We start from the raw sequence: 17,619 nt of genomic DNA, 5'->3' as shown, positions 1-17,619 counted from the left end.
TACCATACATAAATTATCTCTGTGCACCTGGGCTTTTCATCATAATGTATCTGTTTATTTTCATTTTGTGTTCAAATGCCCATCTGTTTCATGGATGGCTGTCACCTACTGCAAATATTTTACTCTTTCTCCTTTCTATTCTCCTCATCCTTCAAGTGCTTTCATCCATTATAGATTTGAAAGTCTCTGAAAACAAGAGTTTATATTTCATTCTCATCATAAAACTGTAATTCATACAGAAAATATTTATCAATATTAACTGAATTTGTGAGGGATAATAATATGCTCTGTTTCAGAAAATTCTACCGAAACTAAGTCAAGAGAACTTTGTTATTGAAAAGTAAGGACAGTCGCATGATAGAAGATGCTAAGTAGGCTCCATAGAGAAACAGGACATGAACAAATTCTTTAATTTGATAATAAACTGGATTTTGTAGGCATTTTATGAGTGATGAGTAGAATACAGCTTATGTGAATAGCTTATTTTTCTTGACTGGTAAATTTTGTGTATGTACCATTCATAAAATTCACGGGTTTGAGTGAAATATAGGGGTTTTCACTGTGAGGACAAACTTTTCCCAAGGAACATTGGTACCAGTTGTTTAAATATTGCCTGGTATCAGAAAGGGTTAAATAAACAGAAAAGTAGACCACTTCTAAACCATGTCTGTGAATTCAGAACTCATGTCTCCAGAATAAATTAAAGCCAAATGCATGGGGAAAAATGAAAATTAAAAATAGAAGAATGAGGGCACGGGCTAGAGAGATAGATCAGCAGTTAAGAGCACTGGATACTCTTCCAGAGGTCCTGGGTTCAATTTCCAGCACTCATATGGCATCTTATAACATCTATAACTCCAGTTCCTGGGGATTCAATGCCCTCTTTTTCCTCTGCAGGCACCAGGCCTACATGTGGTGCACAGACATATATGCAGGTAAAACACTAACGATATAATCTAACATAACATAACATAACATAACATAACATAACATAACATAACATAACATAACATAACATAACATAACTGTAGCATGAATCTTAGAGAGTCTTATTAATAAAATCAAACCCGGGGCCAGTTATTGGGGTGAAATGCTGGATGGTCAGAGAGACAGAACAAGCCACAGCTAACCTCACCTGGCCAACTTCTCAGCTGGTCTTGTTTCCTCAGACTGGAAGCCTCTGTGTCCTCATATCCGAATGGCTCTCAGCTGAACTGCTGCTAGAAGCCTGAAAGCTTAACCAGCCAAATGCTTCTAGTTTCTGGTCCTCACACCTTATATACCTTTCTGCTTTCTACCACCACTCCCAGGGATTAAAGGCGTGTGTCACCATGCCTGGCCGTTTCCAATGTGGCCTTGAACTCACAGAGATCCAGAGGGATTTCTACCTCTGGAATGCTAGGATTAAAGGCATGAGTGCCACCATTTTCTAGCCTTTGTATCTAGTGGCTGTTCTGTCTGACCCATATAAGTTTATTAGGGTACACAATATTTTGGGGAACACAATACCACCATATATAACATAACATAACATAACATAACATAACATAACATAACATAACATAACATAACATAACATAACATAACATAACATAACATAAAACATAACATAACATAACATAACATAACATAACATAACATAACATAACATAACATAACATAACATACCGAAGAATAGGGTATAGCGTTTTTGATGGAATGTGTATGTGAAAGAGGGATGTCTCAGAGCATTCTCACTGTCTAAAATTTCTTACTGAATAGACCAATGTTTCATTTTAAATTATTTATTAAGAATATATAAAAAAGAATCTAACACATTTTATGTACTCTACAGTAGTGGAAACATGTGATAAGTTTTCTGGAAGAGAATAGTACTTGAATATGTTAAAGCTAATTTGTAGTAATAAAGATATTTTAAGATACAGTGATTGACTGGATATAGTGATATACATGTGGTACATATAATCCCAGCACCTAACATGTAGAAGCAGGTGAATTAGAGTTAAAAGCTAACCTCAGCTATGTACTATTATTTTGAGGCCAAGATAGGCTACATGAGACAATGTCTTAAAAATAAACAAACAAAATCATAAGCCAGGTGTGATGGTGCATGCCTATATTCCTACCACATAAGAGACAGAGGTAGGTGGATCACATGTTTGAGACCAAGCTAGTCTACATAGTGAATTCCATGATAGCCAAGGCTACATAAGGAGACCCTGTCTCAAAATAAAACAAATCCCCAAATAGTAAACAAAACAAAACAACTAACAAACAAAAAAGTACATTGATTTATATATGAATTTATTTCATTCCTCTATTACAGAAAACTTTCTTACTCATATTTATTCAGGAATCCTTAGACTTTTTCCACTTTATTATTCAACCTCTTTGATTTTTTCTGACACGTGCAGATTTGAACCTGTGTTGCTGCCAAGTCCAGATTTTAGTAAATAGAAAGGCTGGAGTAAATAGTGTGCCTGGAGAAAATGTCTTCTGTTCCATTGCTCTAGTTTGAAAGTGGCACTCATAATTTTGTTTCCTATTCAGCTGATGAGAACATTGTTTCATGGGAATGCCATTCTTCAAAGGAGGCTCAGAAAGGTTATAAGACTAGACATCCTTACCAGTCTGTACTACAGATGGCTTATCTTTTTTGATAAATATATGTATATATGTAACGACTTATCTTTAGTGTGTGTGTGCCTGTGTGTGTATGTGTGGTACATGTAATGAAAGAAACATTTGCATCAGGATAGAGAAATGAAATATAGACATCCATTTATTGTTTGTAAGAATGGACTGGACTACAATATTTACTCCTATAGACATAATGGATAAGTTATTTTTATGACATTAATTTGTTATTGTTGCTAATAAGCAAGATGAGAGGCACACACTTAAATTAAATCCCAGCAGGTTCCATTCAAGTTTGAGGCCAGCCTTTTCTATCTAATGAGTTCATGCCAGCAAGGGATAAAAAATTAGGCAAGATAAAGGAATGAGACTAGTGAGGATTTAGACTTGAAAGCTAATGAAGACTTACACTTTGATTTACCTTTTCTGTGCCTAGTCTCTCCACAGATTTCCTTCTTAAAATCTTTGTCTTATCCATCATCTGTATAACATATTTGATAATCAAGTTTTCTGTCAAAATAGAGCTTGTTTGCTTATGCTGAACTCCAAACTCCCAACACTTGATAACCATGTATGACGAGCCATATGATTATTATGGGCTTCAGTTTCCTTATCTATAAAAGATAGTAGATACCTAATAGAGCTTGGAAAGAATTGAATGAGTTTGTGTGTATATATTTCTTAGACTATTAACTGGAGTAGTGTAAGTATTGCTAGAAGTTGGCACATAATAAGTGCTCTATATGTATTTTCTATCATCATTGTTATCAGAGTTACTGATTTTCATGAGTTTAGAGTTCCTGATTTTCATGAGTTTAATTTAGATTATATGTACATTTTAATATTTCATAATTTATTCCTTATGTCAATTTTTTTTCTCTTTAGATGCAAAGTTTAGGATTAAGAATTCACGGATAAGAATTTCTGAAAAAGCTACATTTTATGGTGGAACAGTGGATGATGATTCAAGAGATGATTTGTTGTATTCCATTTTAGAAGAACTGTGGCAAGATTCTAAACAGATGATAAGATACCAGAGAAAACAGAACAACCCTTTGAGTCATGCTGCTTTCAATAAGAAAATATTGAATACCAAGAGGGATTATGAATGTACAGACATTGGAAAATATACACACCCAAGACCAAATGCTGTTCCTTTACAGAAAAGACCCCATAAGAAAGACTCATTTGGAAAGCAGCAACAAAGAATTTTGACAAAATAATGGGCCATAGGCAATTTTTTGCCCACAGTAGTTCTTATACTAACCTCAAAAATCCACATATGGGAACAGAATTCTGGGAAAGTAATAAGTATGGAAAAGTCCTGAGAATCCAGCATACACTTAGTCAAAGTATGAAATATCCTGTTGGGGAAAAGGCAAAAACAGGTGCTGCATTTGGAAGGATATTCACCCCAAAATCACACCTCTTCATTCCTTCCAGAATTCACAATGTGGACAAACCTCATGAACTTAGCAAATGTGTGAATGTTTTTACACAGAGGCCACTACTTAGTATATATTTGAGAGTTCATAGAGATGAAAAACTATACATATGTACTAAATGTGGGAAGGCATTCATCCAGAATTCTGAATTAATGTTGCATGAGAAAACTCACATTAGAGAAAAACTCTACAAATGCAATGAATGTGGGAAATCATTTTTCCATCTGTCATCTCTACTTAGGCATCAGACAACCCATACTGAAGAAAAACTCTATAAATGCAGTGAATGTGGTAAAGACTTGCCCTTGAGCTCAACCCTTACTATACACCAGAAAATTCATACTGAGGAGAGACATCACAAATGTAATGAGTGTGGGAAGGCCTTTACCCAAAAGTCAACACTCCGAATGCATCAGAGAATTCACACAGGTGAGAGGTCCTATATATGTACTGAATGTGGGCAGGCCTTCATCCAGAAGGCACACTTGATTGCACATCAAAGAATTCATACTGGAGAAAAGCCTTATGAATGCAGTGACTGTAGAAAATCCTTCCCTTCTAAGTCTCAACTTAAAATGCATAAGCGAATTCATACAGGAGAAAAACCTTACATATGCACTGAATGTGGGAAGGCTTTCACCAACAGGTCAAATCTCAATACTCACCAGAAGTCTCATACTGGAGAGAAGTCTTACATATGTTCTGAATGTGGAAAGGCCTTCACTGACAGGTCAAATTTCAATAAGCACCAGACCATTCATACTGGGGAAAAACCCCATGTTTGTGCCAATTGTGGGAGGGCCTTCATCCAGAAGTCAGAGTTGATTACACACCAAAGAATCCACACTATGGAGAAGCCTTATAAATGTCCTGACTGTGAGAAATCCTTCTTTAAGAAACCACATCTCAAAGTACACCAGCGAATCCACACAGGAGAGAAACCATATATATGTTCAGAGTGTGGGAAGGCCTTCACTGACAGGTCTAATTTCAATAAACACCAGACAGTTCACACTGGGGATAAACCTTATAAATGCAGTGACTGTGGAAAGGGCTTCACTCAGAAATCAGTTCTTAGTATGCATCGTAGTATTCATATGTAAAAGTAACCCTGCTTCATCAAAACAAGACAATTTCATGACAGAAGTAAAATCTAAGTGTATGTTATAAGATTCATCAAAGAGAGACACTGTGTGAATGCCTCACCAGAAGCATTATCCAGCTTATCACCTGAGATAAGTTATTTTGAAAAGACCCTTTAAGAATACATTGGAAAAGGGGAAATTTCTATATTTGCATGGCCTCACAAAAAACATAACGGAATTTATATTGGGAAAATAATGTTAGAAATGTCTTCTTATAGGAAGTATTACAAAGTAAATTGTTATAAAATATTTTTAAAGATTTCAAAATTATGCAAATTTTAGTAATGTTATGGTAATCAATTAAAAGTAATGCCAAAATGAGTTATAAAGCAACAAAATAATGTATTTGTGTAAAACTCTTGAGTTGTGTAGAGTGTTTGTGGTGAAATACACTGTGTAATAATGAAGGATAATTGAAGTTCCTTTTTAAAATTAGAATGATTGTGTCTATCAAATATATTTACCACTGAATATTCCTTTCAAGTGTATCCACAAGTCAAAAGTCATTTTGATTTTGTGTGTATACACATCTGCAGATATAATTTTCTATGGACACATAAAATTATCCCACCATTCACTCTGGAGACCATGAAATAGTATTCTTATTTTTCTTTCATTTTGGTAGAAAGACAGTAGCCACAGATTCCTCTCATCTTTTTGTTTGTTTTTCAAGACAGGGTTTCTCTATATAACAGTCCTAGCTGTGCTGGAACTTGCTTTGTAGACCAGGCTGGCCTTGAACTCATGGAGATCCACCTGCCTCTGCCTCCTGAGTGCTGGGATTAAAGATGTGCACCACCACTGCCCTGGTGCCTCTCATCTTTTTATGAATGCCCCTTTGTAGTGTTACTTTGTTGTATTTTTGTAAAGAAGTAACTTCTCTTTGCTCCTTGACTTTGATTTTGACTATGACTGGCTTTGGCTAGAGGACCTTAAGAAAGAGAATTTAGAAGTGAAAGCCTGCCTCAAGGTTTACCCTTTCTACCTGCTCTTTGGAATTCTGAGACCTCTACATGAAAAATCTCAGATCACCCTACTGGGAGATTTAAGAAACCACATAGAGCAGACCAACCCAGCTCAACTGGGATCTGATAGGCCAAATATCTTGCCAGTTGTTAGACATAGGAGTGAAGCTTACTAGATTTCTAGTCCCATCTAAGGCAGTCCAGCCCAGAATAGCCATATGAGTTATTCTAGCCAAACTGGCATTGTGAAATAATCACTATTTTAAATAGCTGCATTTTGGGCTGGTTCGTTGCATAGCAAATGCTAAGTAATATGTAAAAGGATATTAATAATGGCCTTGGGTATCAGGTAGAGAATAGAAAAATAATGAGGAGAGCTTAGTAAAAGGTAGTCCACATTACTTAGTAAGGGAAAAGTAGAAAGATAACCACAGTTCTCTTTGGGAAGATAAAGAATATGTCAAATGAACTTGTGGATCTTACTTAAGGAGATTTGTGATACAACAATAGAAGTATCACTTTGCTGCTTTTAGCTGCATATGATAAAGTACAGAAAAGGAAAGATAAATTCAACAAATAACTATTCCAACTGGCAAGCAGAATCAAAAGTAATACCAAAAAGGCAAGACTTGAGGGGTTGAGAAATAACTGTTTTACATAGGTAATCACCCAGTTATCAAAATATCCTCAAGGTATATAAACTGTCCTGGGGTAAAGGTCAGCTATGGGTGTGTCTGTACAAGTCTTTATTACAATATGTAGAATACTGCATTGGTGCTGAACTAGTGAGTACTTCTATGTAATATTTCACAGTACTTTGACAAACTGCTCTAAAAATAGAGAGGCTTATCATAAAGAGTCATTGATGTGACATTTTGGGCATGAACTAGCTCAAACAAGATCCATAGAAAACTAAAGAGAGTTTTGCTCTTAAAATTACCTCAAGATTGGTCTTAAAGTGACTGAAATAATTCAAAATGAAAAGTGGTTTGGACAACTCTACCTAACATCTACAAGTATGTTATTAGCTGAGAAATTTACTTATCTAGTTGTAAATATGGATCAGTTCTTATTGGAAATGCCAGAGGTCTCAGAAGGAAGACCCAAGTATAATATTTTAAAGTGAACGGGAGAGCCATTCTCAGGAAAATTGTGCCCTAATCAAGAAGCAGTATCTGTTCCTAGAATAAAGGGAACTGGACTATGTTTGTTGGATTTCAGAATTGTTTTGGTATGAAACTGTGATATAGGCTTCTTGTTCCTCCTCTTTTAGACTTGGACTATATTATAGTCACCCTATTCCCATGCTACCCTATATACATAGTATTTGTGTTTTGGGAGGAAGATATAAAATGTCATTTATCTCACAGGTATCTGAATGTAAAAAGTTGAGAAACTATTCAGGATACCTAGCCAAATCTGGGCTTGACATAGAAGACTTGAAATCCTAGATATGAGCTTGATATCATCATTGTGGCTGAGATATTTGAAGGGCCAGGAAAGACAGTGGATATATTTTTCATGGGATTGTACTATGAATAATGTGTGACCAGAAGATACACTATTTTAGAAAAAAAATGCTGCATAGTTCTCTTAGGAGTCCAGAGCCCCTATGTACAAAAGGTCTAGAATGTGCTGTTGGAAGATGAGAGACCATATGGAACTCTGATGAAGCAGACAAGCCATGCCTGCTAAGGCAACCTAGACTAACTAGATTTTCAATTGCCAACATGTGAATGGAGTTATCCTAGCTACTCAACCCTAGTAAAAACAACTGGACAGCAGTCTCTGGTATGATCCTGAGTGATGCTTACCTCTTGGTATTCATGCTCTTATACTATGCCCCATCCCCCCAGATTTGGGCTGGATTTAGTGAACCAAATGAGGCAGAGGTAATAAGATGTCACTTCCAAGATAAGGTTCTGTGGCTTCTGTTTGGGGTGTGCTCTTAGTTTTTCAGATGGCTTACCATACAGGAAGCCAACTGTCATTTCATTTGATAGCCCCGTGGAAATACCAAGTGAGAGAATTTTGTGGAATGTATCTTCCCTAAATATGATCTTCAGAGGATACCAGAGCCAAATAGCTTGAATATAACCTTTTAAGTTGAGACCTTCAACCTGAGGCCCTCTTCTGAGCTATACCCAAATTTCTGATCCACAAAAATTAGGAGAAAACAAATGTTTGTTTTAAGCTGCTACATTTTAGTGTGAGTTTTTTTTTCTGACAACAATAGGAGAGTAAGATACTAGTCATCCATCCCAAACTAATGTACTGGAGGATTAAAATGTTTAGTTTGTTGTTTTAAGGCACCAAGTTTGGGGTAGCTTATTCCCAGAAAGAAAAAGCTACCTGTTACTCCACTACTGAATTTCCTCTTCTGTTATTCTTCTCTCACAAATTGAGGAGTAATCAACAACAATGAGCACTTTGATATTCAGTATTGTGTGTAGACATTTGTGTGTTACTATGCATGTAGCTAGTTATTTGCTGTTTTGGTTTTTGAAAGTAGTAGATTCATAGCTGAAGATGTAGCTCAGTTGATATACTACTTGCCTAGCATTCAGGAAGCCCTGGTTTCTGTCCTCCTTAGCCCCATATAAAAACCAGGTATGGTGATACAAGTCTGTAATTCCAACACTGGAGAGGAAGCAGGATGATCAGGAGTTCATAGTCATCCTTAGGGAGTTTGAGGTCAGCTTAAGCTATATGAGACCCTGCCTCCACCCTCACTCCACCCTCCATCACAGAAAAGTAGTGTTGTTTACAATCATCTGCTTTGACTGGGAAACAGAAGTACGCTTACCTCCCGGGACTTCTTTAATAAAGTGCCATAATTTTGGTTGCCTAAAACAACAGAAGTATTTTATCTCACTAGAATTTATTATCTTTGTAGAATAAGTCAAAATCAAGTCATCATAAAGTTCACACTCTTCCTAAAGGCATTATAAAACTAACTTCTCCATGCCTGTCACTGCCCCCATCCCTTTGAGACAGGTTCTCACCATGTAGCCCTGGCTGGCCTAGAACTCACTATGCTGGACTCAAAGAGATCTGCTTGCCTTTCCTCCCTAGTGCTGGGATTAAAGGTATGTGCCACCACTTCAGCCCTTGTCTCACTTTTAGCATCTGGTAGCCTCAGGTGTTAAAATTGTAGGCATATCACTCCATGGCCATATTCTGTGTTTCTTTGTGTTTAAATTTCCTCCTTTGTAAGGTTACCTGTTATATGGTGTTAGTGCCCACTCTACTAACTTCATTTAAACTATATTACATTTGTAAAGACTTTCCAAATAAGGTCAATATTTGATGTACTGAGGTTAGGATTTCCAATCCCACTATCTCTTTCCCCTCCTCCTCCTCTTCCTCCTTTTCCTCTTCTTCCTCCTTCTCCAAAAAAACCTTAATGAATACTAGATATATCCTGCTTACTGAGCCTGCCTGTGTGTGTGCGACCATGCACCTGGGCCACAGAAGCTGGATTTGAGATTTTTTTGTTTTCTTTTTTTAATTAAGAATTTTTTTATTCATTTTACATACAAACCACAGATCACCTTCTCATCCCCCCTCCCGCTCCCCCCAGCCTTTCCTCCAAGCCCACCCCCAACCCCTCTCCGAAAAGGTAAGGCCTCCCATGGGGAGTCAGCAAAGCCTAGTACATTCAGTTGAGGCAGGTCCAAGCCCCTCCCCCTGCATCAAGGCTGTGCAAGGTGTCCCACCATAGGTTATGGGCTCCAAAATGCCAGTTTATGCACCAGGGTAGATCCTATTCCCATTGCCAGGGGCCCCTTAAACAGACCAAGCTACACAACTGTCTTGCTTATGCAAAGGGCCTAGTCCAGTCCCATGCAGCCCCCACAGCTGTTGGTTTAAAGTTCATGAGTTCCCACTAGCTTGGTTTGGTTGTGTCTGTAAGTTTCCCCATCATGATCTTGATGCTCCTTGCTCATAGAATTCCTCTTCCCTCTCTTTGACTGGACTTCTGGAGCTCAGCCTGGTGCTTGGCTGTGGATCTCTGCATCTGTTTCCATCAGTTACTGGATGAAGGCGCTATGATGACAGGGTATTCACCAATCTGATTATCAGGGTAAACCAGTTCAAGCACACTCTCCACTGTTGCTAGTAGTCTAAGGTGGGGTCATCCTTGTGGATTCCTGGGAACTTCTCTAGCACCAGGTTTCTCCCTATCCCTGTGATGTTTCTCTCTATCAAGATATCTCTTTCATTGCTCTCTCACTCCATCCCTGTTCCAGCTCAACCATCCCATTCCCTTAGGTTCTCACCCCCGATCCCCTACCCTCCATTGCCTCCCTGGATTGGAGATTTTATTGGTTGTATTTAAGTCTCATATGATCATATAAAGAACATATGTGGAGTAACAGGCAAAGCAAGCTAGCTTGTATACAAACATTTGAAGTTGGTTGGATAAAATTTGTATATAGAGATGATTAAAAAAAACAGGTGAGAATTGAGCTAACAAGAGTTATTTTCAAGGAACATTTCAAGGGATGATGTTTAAACTGGAGGTCAGTTTATATGGGCATAATGTGAGGACATTGTTAACTTAGATGAATGCTATTTTGAAAATGAATTTAAGGAAAGCAATTGAGGAAACCTGAAGGAATGACTATATTCTAGTAACATTACTTTATCAAACAAAACAACCTCTCTAAATAGAAAATGTGAGGTCATGGGACTGGATTGCTCTGTGGAAGTCTGAATTAAACTGGGAAATGAGAGTTGGCCAGAAGTAGAAATGACAAGAGGTCCAAGGGAAGGAGTAACCTTGCCTCTAAAAGTCCTTGAGATGAAGGACAGATGAACAGGTACCTAGCAGATTCAATTTTTTCCTCATCTTCTTCCTCTCTATAACATCTTTCTTTCCATCCCCCAGGTCTACTGACCAACTGTGGCTCACCACTATGCTTAGATGCTGGTGGTCCTCAAAGGGAACAGCTTCTCATAGACTTCAGTACTAAACCCATCACAGCTCTACTTAAGCAACTGGCTTCTTAAATTTTCTTAAAGCACTACCCACCCATTGCAATAACTACCCTTCCAACTCAAACTTTCTTGCCTTTCCTTCCCCAGCTACTTCTACAAATTGAGTTTGTCCCAGTTAATATTTTAAAATCCTTTATCCAATAATTCTTAGTAATTAATGATTTTCTGAAAACATGATGAATTTCTAAATTTGAGTGGTGTCATAAAAAATTTTAGATAAATTTGTTCTTTCTTTTCCTTGTACATAATGTACCTTCTGTCATATTCTTCTTTCAGTCTCAAAGTTAAGATATATGTTAGTATATGCCTTGGTCATGATCTTGTGTATTTTCCCTATTGTTGTTGTTTTTCCAGTGAGCTATTTCGAGCATTCACATTGGGAAAGTTTTATTTTGCTTAACATTTAAAAAATCTTTCTTCTCTTTAGTGGTACAAATATGTATCTGTTTGATATCATTGTTATCTTCTATATTTATTTTCTATCCTGCATTTACATCATTACTTCGGGTTTTTTTGTGTGTGTGTCTCTGTGTGTGATTGAATCTAGCCGTCTGTTAGTGAAAAATTCTACATGAATGTCATATTTCTTCATGCTTATACATTAACAGCAGAATTATAATATTTACATCCCAGGTATTTGGTTACATTCTAGGGTAAAAAAGCTAATGCCTTTCTTTATGTGAAGAGGAAGATATGCAATAAAACAATATAACAGTATTTCCTTGTAGTGGGTAGCTGTTCCAGCTTTGACCTGGAAGTACTATCCCCATTGAGGCTTCCGGTAACTGCCATGCCTGCGAGGTGGGGCCAAGACAGGAGACCTTAAGACCTGAGATCCGGATGTGCTGGCTCTCTTGGTTCCTGGATCCTGGATGCTGGATGTAGACCGAGCAGAGTTCTCCAGAGAACACCGCTGGACTGCATTTCACCTCTCCTGGACCCTGTAACCTATCCCTTTACTTGTAAGTTACCCCACAAAATAAACCTCCTTTTTAACTATGTGGAATTGCCTTAATACTTCCACTAGTATTTCCTCCACATTTTAATTATATAGAATTTCCATCATGTAGAACAATAGAAAGGATAGCATAATACACATCCATATAATGTTGATCTAGATTTAACAACGTACATGTTATTTCTTCCTAAAATACTGATACTTAGATATAGACACTATAGAATTATACTCTTAAGTAATTAAGTATCCATCTCCTGATAATAAAGGAAATTCTCCCATAAGAGTGGAACATCATTATCAACTTAATATGATGTACCAGTTTACTTTCATATTTTTTCCATTTTCTCTCAAAAATGTTTTATAGATTCATTGCAGTATGATGAACACAGAGTAAATGTAACATTTAAAGTGTTGAATATAAATAATAAACTTGACATAAGGATGTACTTCTCAAACCATCACTGAAATAAAAGACTATATTTTTATTTAATGTCTCTTTGTCATCTAGCCTTCCTCCACACCAATTTTCATCCATAAGCAACTATGATTTTTCTTGTCATAATAGATTAGTTTGCATCTTCTACAATTTTATGTGAATTGAATTATATCATAGGCACTCTTGTTTGACTTCTTTCATCATAATTGTTTGTATTGTTATGTATGTGTATGTATATTCAGCCCTTTTATTACTCAATAGTATTTTATTATATTTGTGGGTTCTTTTGTTTGTTTTGCTTTTTGTGACAGGGTTTCTCTGAGTAAAAGCCCTGGCTGTCCTGGAACTTGCTTTATAGACTAGGCTGGTCTTGAACTCACAGAAATCCATCTGTCTCTGCCTTCCAAGTGCTGGGATTAAAGGCACGCATCAACAATGCCCATTTTATTATATTGATATGCCAAAATTTGTCCATTCATGTATTGACAGAAATGTATATTTCTAGTCTTTGACTACAAATAAAATTGTTAGGAACATTTATATACATGTCTTTGGATGAACAATTTTCATTTTTCTTTGATAAGTGCTTAGGAATGAATGGATTGGTTACATTGTAAGTACATACCTAACCACTTCAGAAGTTGCCAAACTATTTTCCAAAGTGGTTGTACCATTTTACATTTCTAGCCAGCAGCATATATGTATCACAGTCATGTTGTATCCTTTCCCAAAATGTGTAAATATTATTCTTCATTTTAGTGGGGTGTACTGTTATCTCATTTGTGGTTTTGATGTGTACTTCTCTAATAAGCAATACTATTGAGCACATTTGTATGTAAAATATACACATTATCTTAGTTGATATATCTTTTAAAATATTTTGCTCATGTTTATTGAGATCGGTAGTGTCATTATGTGGCATAGACTGATTTGAACTCGGGGACTTAATTGACCCCCCTACTTCAGGCTCCTAAATAGCTGAGACTATAGTTGCACTCCACCACACTCAAGTATGTACTTATTTTAAAAGTGGGATGACCTATTATTGAATTGTATTATATAATATAAAATATTTTTGTCCTAGAGGGAAGGAAGGAAAGGAGAGGAGAGAGAGACAGTTAATAAAAAAAAAAATAGCCGAAAAAGTGAGAAAGTCTGACATAATATCTGCTCAAAGAACAACAGACCTATAAAATGCTGTGGAATTCACAAAACTGTCTGTGACCAGTTCGTGAGATCAATGTCCATTATTCATAATAGGAGTATGATCTGCTTTTAATTTAATCTGAATAAATTTGGCTCTTGAATCAGAGGTCGACTGTACATTCATTTTTCAAACCTTCATTCCCCTAGTAATTATCTTTGGTACAGTGCACTGTCCTGGCAGATGACCCAGCACTACACTGCTATAGAAGGAACATAAAAAACAGACATTTGGGGCTGGAAAGATGGCTTAGTGGTTAAAAGCACTTCCTGTTATTTCATAGGATTGATTTAACCTTCTAACACCTGTGTCTGCTCACAACTGTCTGTAACTCCAGTCCCAAGGGGATGGCCTCTGGCATTCACCAGCAACTGCACTCATACACATATTTAAATAGACAAACATATACATAATTTAATATAAAATGATAAATATCATACATTTGTCTAACTACAGATTAGTTTTTCCAAACCTTTAGTGGAACACGGATGATGGCAAGTTCTAAATTTAACACAATAATAGTAATGGGCTCTAGTTGCTTTTTTGGTGTTTGGGCAGAAAGTATATCTGTGTGTGGGAAGCATAAGATAAAAGAGTAAAAAACCTCTGTATGACAGAAAGAATGAAAATCAGTTCACGATAAAGGAGAAAAGCCTTGCCATTAATTGGGCTGGGACAAAATTTGAATATATAAAAGACAAGAAACCTTGCTTCTCCCAGTCTTGCAGCAGTGATAAAATGCCATAAGGCATAACTGCATCCCTTCCCTTTTCTGTGACTACTGCTTTCTTATCAGTGATGTCACCGGATGTATCCCACCTAATTTTAGGGATTTTCCCATTACTGAGCTGTGCCTGGCATTCTATATGTAGGGTTGCATCTGTGTGCTCACTGGCAATCCTTAAGGCTTAAACTCCTGCCTTATATTCTACTTGTGAGTCTGAGCTCTGCGCCCCTGCTGACAGCCACCGAGTTCTGCTCCTTGACATGGGATACACAACACAGGCTCAGCACAGCCAGTGCTGCCTCCATTCTCCTATATCGTCCACACTGCCACACTAGACTACAGCTCTCCACAACCTCAACTAATTGACAATTTGGGGGCCTCTCTCATACAAACACTGGATTATTTTTTCACACAAAAGTGAAGAGCAAGTGGTGTCAGAGGATTGAGGTGAACAGGAAACTTGCTCTGGCACAGCCATATCTGAATGGAATGGCAGAAGTCATAAAGCCAGCAGAGCTGCTTGACAAAGATCCATTAAAGCTGAGCCACATGATGGCTGCCATGCCACCTTTGGTTTTATTTTTTTTAAAAAAAATTTTATTTTATTTAACAATACAATTCAGTTCTACATATCAGCCACAGATTCCCCTGTTCTCCCCCTCCTGTCCCCCTCACATTCCCCCCAGCCTACCCCCTATTCCCACCTCCTCCAGGGCAAAGCCTCCCCTGAGGACTGAGATCAACCTGGTAGACTCAGTCCAGGCAGGTCCAGTCCCCTCCTCCCAGGCCGAGCCAAGTGACCCTGTATAAGCCCCAGGTTTCAAACAGCCAACTCATGCAATGAGCACAGGACCTGGTCCCACTGCCTGGATGCCTCCCAAACAGATCAAGCCAATCGACTATTTCACCCATTCAGAGGGCCTGATCCAGTTGGGGGCCCCTCAGCCATTGGTTCATAGTTCATGTGTTTCCATTTGTTTGGCTATTTGTCCCTGTGCTTTATCCAACCTTGATCTCAACAATTCTTGCTCATATAAACCCTCCTCTATCTCGCTAATTGGACTCCTGGAGCTCTACCCGGGGCCTAGCCGTGGATCTCTGCATCCAGTTCCCTAAGTCATTGGATGGGGTTTCTAGCACGACAATTAGGGTGTTTGGCCATCCCATCACCAGAGTAGGTCAGTTCGGGCTTTCTCTCTACCATTACCAGCAGTCTATTGTGGGGGTATCTTTGTGGATTTCTGTGGGCCTCTCTAGCACTTTGCTTCTTCCTATTCTCATGTGGTCTTCATTTACCATGGTCTCCTATTCCTTGTTCTCCCTCTCTGTTTTCATCTTTACCTGTTGCATACTTGAGAGACATTTAATATTTATACAATTTGAGAATATTGGATTGATGGAAAATTTCTTATGAATCATTTATGCCTTCTCCCAGGAATGCTGCTTCCAAGCTTCCCCAGGACAGTCCTGAATATACTTCCCCCTGCTTTTAGGGAGATATCCTTATCTACTTGAAGGTCTTCCTTATGCCTTGGAGGTTGTGATACATAAAGAAGCCAGAGGTCTCCTCATGAGGCTATGAAACATTCTTGAAACATCTATCTCTGTACTTACTCAGGAACAAGATAATCAAAACAAAGTAAACGTTGTTTGAAAAGGTCAACAAGATTTGGAGGGCTAGAGGAGTTGGCCACAGTTCAGATTACAAGCCTCTTCCCACTGTACACTCAAACAATTAAGTGACATACCTCTGCCCTACACAAAGACATATTGATAAGCAAAGTATGGAGTGGAAAGATGATAAAAGAATAAGATGTCAGGACCTCCCTCTCTTAGAAAAGTTAGCTCACTCATGTAGAGCCACTATGTAGCTGAAGTTTTCTCTGGTCCTGCCCAGTCCCATGAACTCCGCAGCCACTTATAAAATAATCACTCAGAAGCTTATATTAATTAAAACTGCCGAGCCATCAGCTCAGGCCTACCACTGACTAGCTCTTACATTTAAACTCAACTCATTTCTGTTAATCTATATGTTGCCACGTGTTCCATGACTTTACCTGTGTGCCATTACATGCTGCTTCCTGGATGGTGGGCTGACATCTCCTGACTCAGCCTTCCTCTTCCCAGAATTCTCCTTGTCTGCTTATCTGGGCTATACTTCTGCCTGGCTACTGACCAATCAGCATTTTATTTAAACCAGTGTACAAAAGCACTGTTTCACAGCACCACTATAATGTCATATGACCAAGGAACAACAGAACGCCAGGATTAGACATATAGACAAATTCTATAAAAATGAATGTGAACATTGTATTTTGCCATAATTTGAATAATAACTACAGCAGCTTTGGCCTGAGGATTTTTCCTGGGTACTCTGACCACTAAGATTTAATAATACACTGCTTGGGACATGGCAAAATGCCCAAGGTGGCTTGAAGATTTCATTTTGGTCTAGCGTCCTTGAAGCACCCAAAGCTACCAGCCTGAGAATAGGCTGTCATATGCCTCTAGATTCTTAAAATTTGGGTTATGAGGTGAATGAGTAAGTATGATAATGTTTATTAATGATGTCAAAACTTGAGGGAAAATGATTGGAAATGATAACTCTGTTCTGTCATAGTTAATTAGTGATGACAAAAAGATGAGCAAAAGGAAGGGAAACACATGCCCCTCCCCAAAAAAATGATATGATCTATGTTTTGGAACATCATGGATGTATCCCTGCTAACTAAATTCTATATAAATAAAAAACACACTCTGGTTGCTAGTCAGTCAGGCTGCAAGATTCTCCCAACCACCATGGCCTGGCTCACTTCTTTCCCTGTCGACTCCTTACACTCTCTGCAGGACCCATCCACCACCGGGGAATGGCTCTCGGCAGAAGAGCCCCCTGAGACACAGACACAACAAGCACAGAGTGGACCAACAGCAACTTGCTCAGACACAGGCACCTCTTATACCCATTAGAGGAGGAGATGGGCAGATGTCAAGGTAGAAGTACATACAACAACATAAAGAGCAATACCAGAACCTAGCCCTCCTCCAACAGCATACCATCACAAGGTAGAAGAAGCAGAAGAAAGAGACTTAAAGAATAG

At 38.1% G+C, this 17,619-nt stretch overlaps 1 protein-coding gene across 1 annotated transcript in view; it reads left to right on the top strand.

Annotated features, from left to right (window-relative positions):
• The window catches only part of Znf81 (zinc finger protein 81), a 99,692-nt gene extending 85,789 nt beyond the window's left edge, over positions 1–13,903 (top strand). Inside the window, 2 exon segments of the mRNA XM_059249976.1 lie at positions 3,523–3,831; positions 3,834–13,903. Of these exon segments, the coding sequence (XP_059105959.1) occupies positions 3,523–3,831; positions 3,834–5,185 (1,661 nt within the window). The 3' untranslated portion in view covers positions 5,186–13,903.
• Positions 13,904–17,619: the final 3,716 nt, after the last annotated feature.

Source organism: Peromyscus eremicus, chromosome X, assembly GCF_949786415.1.
Source record: "Peromyscus eremicus chromosome X, PerEre_H2_v1, whole genome shotgun sequence".
NCBI lineage: Eukaryota > Metazoa > Chordata > Mammalia > Rodentia > Cricetidae > Peromyscus > Peromyscus eremicus.
The sequence above is the reverse complement of the archived record's forward strand: the minus strand, read 5'-3'. Positions and strand labels throughout refer to the sequence as shown.